The sequence below is a fragment of the Pelobates fuscus genome, chromosome 1 (genome assembly GCF_036172605.1).
Source record: "Pelobates fuscus isolate aPelFus1 chromosome 1, aPelFus1.pri, whole genome shotgun sequence".
In the NCBI taxonomy this organism is placed as follows: Eukaryota; Metazoa; Chordata; class Amphibia; order Anura; family Pelobatidae; genus Pelobates; species Pelobates fuscus.
Window position 1 is genome coordinate 191691083 of NC_086317.1, and position 14270 is coordinate 191705352.

A 14270-nucleotide genomic window follows, 5' to 3' on the forward strand; every position below is an offset into this window, starting at 1 on the left:
ACCTGAAGGTCGGTTAGCTCTCCACTAGAGCAGTTTTTCTCATTTGAGTAGGTCAATATGGTAATGTGGCTATAGTGTGCAATCCGTTTTTCATTTCCAATGTCCTTATGAGGTGTGTGTTTTCACTTTTAATTTGAAAGTCTTTTGTATTTCTGTGAAGAAAATAGCATGTCATTCGGGACTTTTATTGCCATTCAGGACTTGTGTTTTATTGGTTCAGTAGCTGTAACTACCGAACACCAACCACCCCCGGCTCAATTATCTTCAAAGAAAACAGTTGATTAAGAACTCTCCCTTTGTGGCCGCCGTTCGTAGAGCCGAACGCCACGTGCGAGAGAAAACAGCGGCCATCTTGTTTGCACGAAAGGAGACAGCGGGACTTGGTCGTCAAGTGTCTGGAACTAAAATCGGACACTCGACTTCCCGAACACCGGTCAAACCAAACGAATGCCTTTTCCCGAACAGCCAGGATAGCGCTGTTCGGTAGTTTTGTTTCCACGAAACAAAACTACCGTTCATGCATTTATTAGTTTATGACTTTTCGAAATAGACCGACCACACAGCCTAAACTCATGCAACGGTTTCTGGGCTGGAGACTCGTGTGCGGTCGGTCAAATGGGACTTCGATATAATGGGATTTTTCGATATGTTGGTCACCCAGATCAGGGCTATTAGGGGATGAGACTCATGGGGATACTATGTGTTTTAGGGTACTTTAGGTTTTGGGGAAAATGTTTTTACTGCCTGGAGATAATGGAGTTATTAAGTTAGCTGACTCAATTATCTCACAGGCAGAGAGGGGGATTGTCTGTTTGCATTGGGATTGTTTACTTTTGTCACTGTAATATTATTGGCTGTAACTTTTGTGTTCTGTCCCCCACAAGGTCCATGTGGGAGTGCCTCTTGCATGGGGACTTGCATAAAAGCCAGTGTAGCACCATTAAAAGTCATCCCTGTTGCACCCTTCATCAAGTCTAGGCTCATGTTTGGGCAACTGTCTACTGGCTGGAGAGAACCTACTTGGAAGCTGCATTCGTCTGAAACTATTCGTAGCTACACCCGAACTGCAGCTATAATCACTAATGCTGGGGGGCGGAGCTTGGACTCGAAGCGGAGCGGTCGCCATTTCTGGGAGCTCCCAATCCTCCTGTTACAAATCCGACGCCATCCTGAAACAAAACGGACGGATCACTAAACTTACCCCAAAAACGGCATCGGGAGGGAGAGGCACACAATTTCATGCCTTTTTTCCAAACCCCACGATCCGGTAAGGTGAAACGGAGGCTTAAGGCCTACCCCACGCCCAATACCACCGGACTGGAGTACTTCCTTGACGGGATCTTCACACGAGGTGAGCCAGACCTAGCAGGCAGCCCCCAGCCGACCCCTGACACTGCCCCAACTAGAATGGGGAGACGCACTCAAAAGTCACAGCAGGGTGTGCCAGCAGAGCAGGCCGACATCGGAGCTCTACTGCAGCGGCAGGCGCAATCCAAAATGGCCGCGGAGGCCTCACAGGCCCCGACACCACCCCGCTCTCAACCCCAAACACCCGCTCATGCAGAGAGGGAGGAAGAACACATAGGGGCACCAACCCAAGCACCTCCTGGCCACTAAACAGGACCTGCACAACTGGGTACAGGACATAAAACAAACACTAGCCACGGATGTGGGCATACTTAAAGGAGACCTACAAATGGTGACGGAGCGAGTAAGGGGGACAGAAGAGACCATCACAACCCTGCTAACCGACATGACACAAATAAAAACTGAGCTCCAACAAATGCAGATTAATCAACAGGGTCTCGCTTTACAAATGTCGACCCATGAGGACCGCGCCCGTCACAATCACATAAAAATACGCGGGATACCCGCTGACGTCACACCTGACGAATTACCCCACTATGTAAGGAGGCTTCTGGCCACTATCCTGCCGGCCGCAACAGCCAAGAAAACCACTCTTGACGGGATGTACAGGCTCCCGCCTACACCCAATATGCCCAACAAAAGTTCCAGAGACGTCATCCTGCGCTGTGCCACCTCACGGGACAAACTCAACATCATGGCGGCAATACGGGGTAAAACCCCCCTGGACTTTGAAAGTGCACAATTATTATTCTTTCAGGACCTGACTAGAGCCACGCTCCAATGGCGCCGTACATTGCACCACCTCACAAGCCAATTGCGCACCGCTGGGGTGCAGTACAGATGGGGCACACCCAGGGCCCTCCTGATCACCCACAACGGAACCACTCATAAGATCTCCTCGGACAAAGAAACTCCTGCTGTGCTCGCCAAACTTGGACTGTCGGACAGTGGCCATACCACACGAGCACCTACACAGACATGGGACCCGGACACCATAATACCTTTTATCCCGCGATCACCGGAACCAACAAACAGAGTCACCTGACTGGACACCGCGCAAGAGATCCTACCAAGAGCCCGCGCGGATTTTGGCGCAGGACGGAGATGTACAGAATCACACTGACTTTTATATCTTTTATGTTTTCTTTTCTTTTAAATCCCGTTGCTCTCACTCTTTTGCCTTCTAGTGAAATACCAGCATGTACCTAATTATCGTTATGCCATCCCACGAATTAAAACACACCTAAATAAGGCTCCTACAACTGACAACATATAAGACAACTTCACCATGTGGGAGCCCATTAGATGGTAGCAGCGCCACTTCCCTCAAGGGAAAAGCAACTAACACCCCCCCGCCACCCCCTTGGTCAGGGGCTACTAACCACCTTTGGGGACGTGGGCCACTGAATACTTTGGTGTCCATTTCCTCAAAGCATCCTCACCTGAATCTATCACGACTCATTTACCAACCCTGAACTTACACAAGATATCTTGTCATAAGACTACCCCGTGAGTTAGCCTGCACTACCCCACTTCATATTAAGTGGACATCCTAGTCCACATATTTCCCTGAACCACCACAAAGGTTACTGCTTCCCGGGCTAACACTCCCATGTGCCGACCCAGTTTAACACGAACCAAACCTCAATCCAACATACATACACCTTAACCGCCGACTATGGCAAATTGGACACACAACCCTGTGGTAACCTTATGCCTGTCTAGTTACTAAACACTTGTTAATTGAAGGTTTAAAACATGTTTAAAAAAGAAAAATGTGCTTGGACATCATATGCCACAATGCTATATCACTTGTACTGACGGAATGCTTTAAATGCCTGCTGTTGCGGCAGAACACACGTGTATGTACCTTTAAGCACAAAGTAAAATAAAGAATTTAAAAAAAAAATAATCACTAATGCTCAGCAGTTCGGGAGGAATAGGCAAACAGGGTATCTACTATACCAGTGTTCGTAAAAACTTCTTTCAGTCCCTTGGTTATTGCTTGGGTATTACTCATTGTTGTGCTGACATGAATATGGACAGGAAAAATAAAAATGTATTCCTACTTACCATTGTGACTAACTCCGCTTCCCACGTGAGTTTGCCACGAGCTCCTGGAGGAGCTTGCTTGCCAGCCTCCTGCCCACAAAATATGGGCCCTGCAGGGAAACCTGCAAAAAGACTATTTGACTGACCGTTAGCACTGATTTCATAAAACAGTTTTGGGCATAGAATCATGTGCACGGTCGGTCAAAATTATGACTTAAATGGAAATCCCGAACCCTTGAACCGATCTGGGTGATTTTGGGATATGTTGGTCCCCCAGATCGGGGCTATAAGGGGCTGTGTTTTAGGGGTACTTATGGGCTGTTTTATTGCATGGTTTTTTTCTGTGTTTGGAGATTACTGGATTATATTAGTACAGTTCCTGATCCAATTACCTCCCATTGACAGAGGAGGGATTATACAATTGTATATGGGAGTTTCATGTATTTAAACACCTTTGTCATTGGTCTGTAACGTTGTGCTGCAGTCCCTGCATTTTTACATTTAGCCGTCACCCATGACTGGGTGCTGGAATTACAATAGGTCCATTGTCATTTAGGGCAACCAACCATGGTCCATGTGTGGGGGCAATAGGTTCGCCCCCCCCCCCCCCCCCCCAATAGTCTTTCAGGAGCCTCAACCACAGCTCATGGATGGGGGACACTATATTTCCCTTTTAGTTGGATCTCCCCCAATTGGGGGCACAGGGAAATGGGTGGCTCTACTCCACCTAGAGTGAGGGAGGACATGGGTGGCACATCTCCCTGTCGCTTCTATTTTTACATATTACAAAGAGGGAGCTGCGCGCCGGTAGCTCCCTCCTTGTAATAAACTGAACAAACGAACACCAATATTTGGTGTTTGTTCGTCTGAAATTTCTATTCATTCGTCTTCCTGACAAGTGAATGGACGAAATTCCCGTCCGAATTTCGGACTATAGCAAATGCCCAAGTGTTTAACTGGGCGTGCGTAAGAATTTCACAGCGCTATCTAGTGTAGGCAGATGACGTGTCCCCCATGAATATAGCAAAATCTTACTGTATTCAAGCCAGAAGCTGTAGATCTGCATGCGCTTTGCCAAAAAAAAACAGTCTGCTGACATCAGAAGTGGTAGCCTGAGACTGACAAAGAGGCAGATCAGGGGCAGATCCAGCATGATTCAAACACAGCCCTGGCCAATCAGCATCTCCTTAGAGAGATAAATTGAATCAATGAATCTCTATGAGGAAAGTTCAGTGTCTGTATGCAGAGGGAGGAGATACTGAATGTTTGGATGCATTTTAGGCAGCCATGACCCAGGAAGGATCTCTAACAGCCACCTGAGGAGTGGCCAGTGACGTTATCACTAGGCTGTAATGTAAACACTGCTTTTTCTCTGAAAAGACAGTGTTTACAGCAAAAAGCCGTAATCTTACTCACCAGAACAAATTCAATAAGCTGTAGTTGTTATGGTAACTATAGTGTCCCTTTAAAAGGTTAAAAAAAAAGTGTAAGGGGCATTTGGAGATGACATGGGGGGCAAATTAGATGTAGTGGAGTTGGAGGGTTTAAAAAAAAAAAACTGCAGTCGGTCATTACAGTGCCACTTTTAAACACTGCACATCCAGACTCCTACCCCATAACCACTTCAAAAAGCACACATGATCATTGAAGCTCAATCCTGTATCAAGCATAGGAACAATACCTATCCCTATAATAAAAAAAAAAAAAAAATTTAACAGGGATAGATCAAAAGTTAAAACAGATTCTGAAAAAGGAAGAAATGAGAGATACATAGCCTCTTTGAAGCCAGCTAACAGCACAACGGACATACTGCTGCTACGAAGCCAGGATTGCAACTTGCTAAACAAGTCATACGGCAAGTCATCAGCCAACTAGTTGCTGACCAACCGCACTTATACTTCAATTTCACGAATATACTAAACTACAAATACTCGTGCACTATATTGAGGACTTAAAATATCTTCTGGACAGAACACCGACTTACAACTGCGAACATTACGTAATACACAGACCTAATTGCTTCTCTAGTTCCCGCTCTCCTCGGTCAGACTCAACTGGTTCTTATCAACGAAAGGAAATAAAGACTTCCATAACACTATACACCCACATTGCGCACGGAACTCAGTATCTTGCCAATACAGGACGTCTTCATTAGTTAATACGTGCATGATTATTAATATATAAAGCATTTATATAGGAACTTAAAAAGAAAAAAAAATACATAAGGAAACTTCAGCTTACAATCATTTGTTCGCGCCTTGGCGTTAAAGAATGCTAGTTCTGGCGCCATTTTAGTTTTTCAGAGTTCACATTTATTACGCTCACCATGTTTTCTCAGTTCTTTAAAGATGCGGACACGTGAAAATGTAAAGTAACTTGTACGCGCTCAGGCAAGTAAAAGCTTCTTAATTATAGTTTGTTTTTTCTTCTCCTGGATCCGTTGGGGTATAGACGCGCAACGTGTCCCTTCCAACACAGCAAATGGCAGGAATATGCCCAGATAATAGCTTATATAGACCCGGAAAGGGTGTGTATGCGACGTAGTTAAGAGTCACCACGAAGTGAGCGATCTTTTACAGTATCTCAATTGTTGCGGAAGAGGAGGAGAAACGTAAGGATTTCATGTGAACTGAAGAATGTTGCTGTTAACAGAACATGTAATAAACGAATTAGCTTTAATCAAAATAATTTAGACTATCGTATTTTAACCTCATAAATTCAGACGGTAAAGAAATGGAAATAATTTTCACATAGTAGTTCCTATAAAAAAGCAAAGACATCCTGAAATAGGATACTCTGCATACCTCCCAAGTGTCCCTGTTTAAGAGTGACAGTCCCTGTTTTAGTCCCAAGTCCCTCCCTTCTATCCCAATGTCCCTCTGGTCTAGGAGTTCCATATTGTTGGTGTTTCTGAATGTAAAACAAAACTTCACAGATATAATATTGACAGCAATGTTTGTTTTTAAAGGAACACTATAGCGCTAGGCACAAAGTCCCTCGGCACTGGCTCAGTCTCCATCTCCTCTGGTGACGGCAATGTGGGGAATCTAATGCATGGCAAGCGTCGCACACATTAGGACTTCCCCATAGGAAATCAGTGAATCAGTGCTTTTTATATGGGGATTTTGATGTCCATATAAAAGCACTGACTCACTGCTTTCCTATTGGGAAGCGTGAGGAAGTCCTGTGTAGTTAACCCTATAAGGACAACGGCATTTTTTGCATTTTTTGCGGTTTGCGTTCAACTGCAATTTGCATTTTACTAATTTATTGCACCAATGCAATTGGTCCTTTAATTTGATGTAACATATATATACATAAATGCTTATTTATTATAAGAAAAATGCAAAAAAAAATATATATATATATGATCTAAGTGTATATATATACACATATACATACACACACATACACTGTCTAGGTGTATTTTAATATTAATATATATATATAATTATATATATATATTAATATCAAATTACACGTAGACTGATACTGATTAAATATATATATAATTATTGTTATATATATATTTATAAATAATATAAAAAAAAATATGTAAATACGTAAAAAAATAAAATAAAATAAATAATTAAAAATAAAATATTAAAAAATATATAGATGTGTTTTATTTCGTTCTAACTGTATTGTGATATTAATATATATATATTTATATCAAAATACACGTAGAACGAAATAATATATATATCTATATACATAAATATATACGTATATATCACTATATATATACCTATATATATACCTATATACCTATATATAAAAAAAAATATATATATATATATACGTATATATATACACATATGTATATATATACATATATTAATTCTACACATATATTTATGTAATAATTTTACATAATTAGGTATCCTAATTAATTACAATTACCACCCATGCCGAAAGTATAGGGAATTTAATTTGCTAGCACTATATTTAACCCTATAACTTTCCAAGACACCATAAAACCTGTACATGGGGGGTACTGTTTTACTCGGGAGACTTCGCTGAACACCAATATTAGTGTTTCAAAACAGTAAAATGTATTACAACCATGATATCGCCAGTAAAAGTGAAGTTTTTTGCATTTTTCACGCACAAACAGCACTTACAGGGACGATATTATTGCTGCAATACTTAATACTGTTTTGAAACACAAATATTTGTGTTCAGCGAAGTCTCCTGAGTACAACAGTACCCCTCATGTACAGGTTTTATGGTGTTTTCAAAAATTACAGCGTCAAATATAAGGCTTGTGTTTAATTTTTTTCACATTAAAATTCGCCAGATTGCTTACGTTGCCTTTATGACCCTATGGTAGCCCAAGAATGAAAATTACCCCTATGATGGCATACCATTTGCAATAGTAGACAACCAAAGGTATTGCAAATGGGGTATGTCCAGTCTTTTTTAGTAGTCACAAACACTGGCCAAAATTGGCGTTTTTTGCATTTTTCACACACAAACAAATACGAACGCTAACTTTGGCCAGTGTTTGTGACCAAATGGCTACTAAAAAAGACTGGACATCGCTTATTTGCAATACCTGGGGTCGTCTACTATTGCAAATGGCATGCCATTATGGGTGTAAATTTATTTCCTGGGCTACTATACAGTCTCAAAGGCAACGTAACCAATCTGGCGAATTTCAATTTCAAATGTAACACGCTATATTTGACCCTGTAACTTCCCAAAACACCATAAAACCTGTACATAGGGGGTACTGTTTTACACGTGAGACTTTGCTGAATACAAATATGTGTATTTTATTGCAGTAAAAGCAAACAGTATTATGACATTGACAGTTAAAATGTCATGTAGAACGAAAAAAATCCAAAAAAATCTTATTTTCTCCCATTTTTTTCATATTAAATTATGTTTCATAGCTAAATATTTTATATTAAATGAAAGCCCTGTTTCCCCTGAATAAAATGATATTTAATAAGGGGGGGTGCATTTAATATGAAAGAGGTGAATTACGGTTGGACAGACATATAGCGCAAATGCCAGGTTTTGTTTACGTTTTGTTTCGTTCACAACTTGTACATTTGGCTGCAGTGTTAAGGGGTTAAACCTTATTCCGCGCAGACGGCTGCCTCATAGGGACAACACCGACAGTCAGCGTAACGGGGACAAACCATACCAGTTATGTCCCATGAGACAGATGTTAATGTGCACGTAGGGGACAACGGGGCACACTCATGCCATGCTCAATGTGCAAGACCCCAACTACCGCGAGCAGCCTGTTACCAATGCTAGCTCTAGGAAAGGGACCCGTCATCTATCACGGCCTGGCCCCACAAATGCACAGCACAAGTTTCCCCTGATACAGCCTACTCCCCTGTAACACATCGATCACTGTAACGTACATCGATACGAGAACTTGAACTCACATAGAACAAGAATGAAAAGCTTCCTGCCTTAGGGGACAACATAAATTCCACTAACTGAGCGGGACTACTTCACATGGCGGCCCAGAGGTCACCGACCCTTAAAATATCTCCACTGACTGGCCCACACACAGCTGACTAGCACCCACAGTTTTATAGCGACGATGTGACTGTTAACTATTCACCCCTGTTCTACCCCCTTATACTACACAGGTTGGGGACTTTCGACACTCTCTTTCTTAATGAGGCTCCCACGTTGACTTACACAGGCGACCACAGAGGGGAACAAGCTAACCCGCAGACTATACAAGGCCAATGATGAAGGGAATTCAACTCCAACACAAATGAAAGCAACCTAAAGCTATATATATTGGCCAACTTAAGCCCGACGTATCCCACCCACAGCGGCCATAATCTAACCCCACGAATACACAGGCTATATTAAACCAAACTGTAAAACAGCGTCAACAGATTGAACCACGCTTCAGACACTTAAATATCACTAATTTAGCGCTACGCAACTCATTGTTTAAACATACCACAATTCCACACTGTTGTATTATCGTTATGTCTTTCTTTTAACTAAAAATGTGCCTGACCGTTGATAACCATGACCTGTAAAATGATTGTATTGAGGTATACTCCGATGTCGCTGTTGTGGCGCACCGGGACTTACTGTTCTTTTTTGTGCACACTAAAAATAAAGAATTAAAAAAAAAAAAAAAACCCACAAAGGCCTACCATTTGTAAAAGTAGATACTCCAGGGTATCTCATAAGGTGCATATTGTGCCTTAGCATGCCCCCATTTTTCCACCAATATATGCCAAAGTATGTGGTAAATTATTTTGGGCATTTTTTTTACATACGGTTTGCATTTTTGCTGGGCATTTTGTATATTTCATATGTGCCACTAAGTTCAAAACCCCCAAATTATGCTCAGCTGAGTCTTCTGAGTATAAAGACACCCCCAATGAATGTCTTTGGCACTATTTTGTGAAGCTACAGTGCCATATAGGAGACCAAGCCATATCAGTTTTGACCAAACTTTGAATTCTGACGCTGGGCCTATGTGCAATTTCCAAGCATCTTCGCAGGTTTTAAATTCAAACTACCCCACAAAGGCCTGCCATTTCTTAAAGTAGATGATACCCCAGGGTATTTCAAAAGGCATATTTTGAACCTTAGCGTGGGATCATTTTTCCGCTAGCGTGTACCAAGTGTAGTGGTAATAAGCGTTTTTTTCTGCCTTTTTGACACACAAAGAGTGAGTTAGCACAGTATATTTTGCAAACCATATGTGTACTCCCACTGTATAATACTTCATATGTTGCTCAGCTATGTCTGTTGAGTACAAAAATACCCCCGTATGTACCTTTGCCAGGTATATGTGGACATCGGAGGGGCACATTTGGGACACAGCCATTCCATTTTCTTTCAAACTTTAAATTTTTACGCTGTGCCCATGTCCCATTTTAGAGTATTTTACCAGGCTATATAATCCAAATACCCTATAAAGCCATACCATTTCTTAAAGAAGACATCCCAGGGTATTTCAAAAGGCATATTTTGAACTTTAGCGTGGGATCATTTTTCTGCTAGCTTGTACCAGGTTTAGTGGTAATAAGCGTTGTTTCTGCCTTTTTGACACACAAAGTGAGTTTGCACAGTATATTTTGCAAACCTTATGTGTGCTACCACTGTATAATACTTCATATGTTGCTCAGCTATGTGGTCTGAGTACAGCAATACCCCCGTATGTACCTTTGCCAGGTATATGTGGATGTTGAAGGGGCACATTTGAGACGCAGTCATTCATTTTTTTTTCTAACTTTGAAGTTTTATGCTGTGTCCATGTTCCAATTTGGAGTAGTTTAGATGGTTGGTTATTGAAACTTCCACACAAACACATACTATTTATTAACCCCTTAAGACCGCAGCCAAATGTACAAGTTGTGAACAGAACAAAACGTAAACAAAACATGGCATTTGCGCTATGTCTGTCCAACCGTAATTCACCTTTTTCATATTAAATGCACCCCCCCTTATTATATATCATTTTATTCAGGGGAAACAGGGCTTTCGTTTAATGGCAAATATTTAGCTATGAAACATAATTTAATTTGAAAAAAATGGGAGAAAATAAGAAATGTTGTTGTTTTTTTAGTTCTACATGACATTTTAACTGTCAAGTCATAATACTGTTTGCGTTTACTGCAATAAAATACACATATTTGTATTCAGCAAAGTCTCACGTGTAAAACAGTACCCCCTATGTACAGGTATTATGGAGTTTTGGGAAGTTACGGGGTCAAATATAGCACATTACATTTGAAATTGAAATTCGCCAGATTGGTTACGTTGCCTTTGGGACTTTATAGTAGCCCAGGAATTAAATTTACACCCATAATGGCATACCATTTGCAATAGTAGACAACCCAAGGTATTGCAAATGGGGTATGTCCAGTCTTTTTTAGTAGCCATTTGGTCACAAACACTGGCCAAAGTTAGCGTTAGTATTTGTTTGTGTGTGAAAAATGCAAAAAACGCCAATTTTGGCCAGTGTTTGAAAAAAAAATGAAACACAAGCCTTATATTTGACGCTGTAACTTTTGAAAACACCATAACACCTGTACATGAGGGGTACTGTTGTACTCGGGAGACTTTGCTGAACACAAATATACTATTTAAAAACAGTAAAAAGTATCACAGCAATAATATCGTCCGTGTAAGTGCTGTTTGTGCGTGAAAAATGCAAAGAACGTCACTTTTACTGGCGATATCATAGTTGTTATACATTTTACTGTTTTGAAACACTAATATTTGTGTTCAGTGAAGTCTCCCGAGTAAAACAGTACCGCTCATGTACAGGTTTTATGGTGTCTTGGAAAGTTATAGGGTTAAATATAGTGCTAGCAAATTAAGTTCCCTATACTTTCGGCATGGGTTGTCAGGCAGGTCCCGCTAATTGTAATTAATTAGGATACCCAATTATGTAAAAATATTACATAAATATATATGTAGAATTAATATATGTGTATATATATATATATATATATATATATATATAATTTGTTTTAAATATTTTTATTTATATATAGGTGTGTGTGTATATATAGTGATATATACGTGTTGTAGAATTATTAGCCCCCTTATAAACCTATAACAATTATTAGGCCCCTTATAAACTATATAACCCTTACTGGGCCCCTTTAATACTATATTCTCATATTCAGTTCTCAGGCCTCATAGTTTAAACCTTACAAGATTGCTTTGTTCGTAGAAATAGCATGTCAGCAGGAAATGCTAGAATCTTCTGATTAAATGAAACACTGTAACAGATAGTCTTAATAGAATGTATAATTGCTAAAAAAAAGGCCTTGAGAATACTAACCTTGAAACGACTAACGTACCAGCTACTCATTATGGATAGCTGCCAAGCCCCCCTCCCATCGAGTAAGCTCCCTCGTGTTTAGCAAAATGGAGCCGAGACCTGTAGGGGTTCACCATGACGTCAGCTATGACATAAAGATGTAACACCCAACAAGGAGGGCATTTAACTAACCACTTTACACCTTAGCCAATTGACAATGTTTTCTTGCTCATATCTTGATTTTTACAATGATGTAATTTTGCCTTTAAAAGGGTCTGCGAGCCCGCTTTTTAACAGATGCCAATACATTTCCTCGAAGTTCTTTTAACCTGAACTCCGTGTGTCAGTGTGAATTTACTTCTGCGTATACGCAATTTAAACATCTCTAATTTGGTCAGGAACAGATAGTCATTCAAACTTATTGGTTTGCCTAAAAGATTCCCTTATCAGCTGGCGCCCAACTGTGCGGCCTGGGTTATGCCCTGCTAGGGCAGCCGTCCGAGAAAGACGTGGGGTGGATGAATCCTGGGGGAAGGAAGGAGATTGATCACCTCTGAATACACGGTTGAGTCTGCAGCTCCTGCCCGGTATGTTCCAGCCCCTGTGATTGACCTGCCCCAGCGTCTGTAATTGGCTGCCAAGAGGTCATCAAAGACAGGTAATATCTTGCCCAGAGACCCCACACCTTAATTGTTGATATTTACTTTTACCTGCACATACTGACTGTTACCTGGGTGTGCTCTTATTGATTTGTCCTTATCTTAGTGCCCGGGTAGTTTTATTTGTTTATTTGCCTGTTTACCCCTTTTAGGTACCACGTGGCTGTGGTAGCAAGGAAAAAGGGGGGTGGATCTGTGGAAGTTTTCCTGGGGATCTTCTGTTTGCCTGTTTTCCTCTTTTAGGTGCCGAGTAGCTACGGCAGTAAGGAAAAAGGGGGGGGAATCTGTGGAGGGGTGTAGACTCACTGCCTCCTGGGGGTTTCCCATAAGTGTCACTTTGACTGCTAGCCTCATTGGACACCACTTTACTCTGCTTGCAGGTAAATTAGGTGGACAGCGCTAAGAATTATTATAATAAAATCATACATACACAGGTAGCAGCAGATTTCGCAATTGTGTGTCTTACTCTTAAAAAAAGGGAAATAAAAGTACAATGATAGTGCAGTATGTTATGAATAATATGGTTATAAAGATATATTCCAAAGGGGCACTCACGTTTTCCAGAGCTTATAAAGCTCTATTTTAGGAGCCTGGACGGAACAATCCCCGTCTAAGGATTTATTTTTGCTGGTATCAGATTCCCAAGGTAGTGCGATTCATCATATGAAAAAAATAAGGATGTATACCAATGGTACAGTACGTATGTAAAAGTAGGATAAGTAAATAATATTTGGCCTACTTACATTTGCTAGAGCAATGACCTGCTCTAGTGTATGGAGCTTTAGGTGGAACAATCCCCACCTAGGGATATATGTAGATCAGGAACAGCAGAGTGATGGTGAGAGTATAAGGAGCTCAAGAATGACTGGGTATTAAAACAGAATCTTTATTAATAAACAGAATAAATAAAACTATTTAAAAGTGAACTATATAGTAAAAAGAAGTATAAATAAAACCAGTCCTTTGTAGGCAATCCTTAATCTCCACTTGACATGTTTCGCTTACAGCTTTCTCAAAAGTGAATGTCTGCTGTTCAGGTCAGTTGATGTTTAAATAGTCTCTTAATTTCTCTATTCAGTTCTGGTGTGTATAGTCTGTAATTCTAATTCCAGGTCATTTGTTACATCACTTCCGGTTTGGTGGATATCTCCATGATGATATGTCCAGGAAATGATAGTAGCGCCATTTTGGATAAGGGCAAAAATCCAGTTAACTAAGTGAAAGTAGCGCCATTTTGAATAAGGGCAAAAGTCCAGTAAACTACATGATAGTAGTGCCATTTTGGATAAGGGCAAAAGTCCAGTAAAACAAGTCTGTATTTCTGGTTTCAGGTCATTCGTTACATCACTTCCGGTTTGGTGGGTATCTCCATAATGGTGTATACAGGAAGTGATGGTAAAGCCATTTTGGATAATGGC

The 14270-nt window shown here is 40.8% G+C and overlaps 1 protein-coding gene across 1 annotated transcript in view; it reads right to left on the reverse strand.

The window, feature by feature from the left end:
• The window catches only part of LOC134609778 (tubulin alpha-1D chain-like), a 120169-nt gene extending 114206 nt beyond the window's left edge, over positions 1-5963 (reverse strand). Inside the window, exon 1 of the mRNA XM_063453190.1 lies at positions 5746-5963. Within this exon, the coding sequence (XP_063309260.1) occupies positions 5746-5748 (3 nt within the window). The 5' untranslated portion in view covers positions 5749-5963. The remainder of the gene's footprint in view (positions 1-5745) is intronic.
• Positions 5964-14270: the final 8307 nt, after the last annotated feature.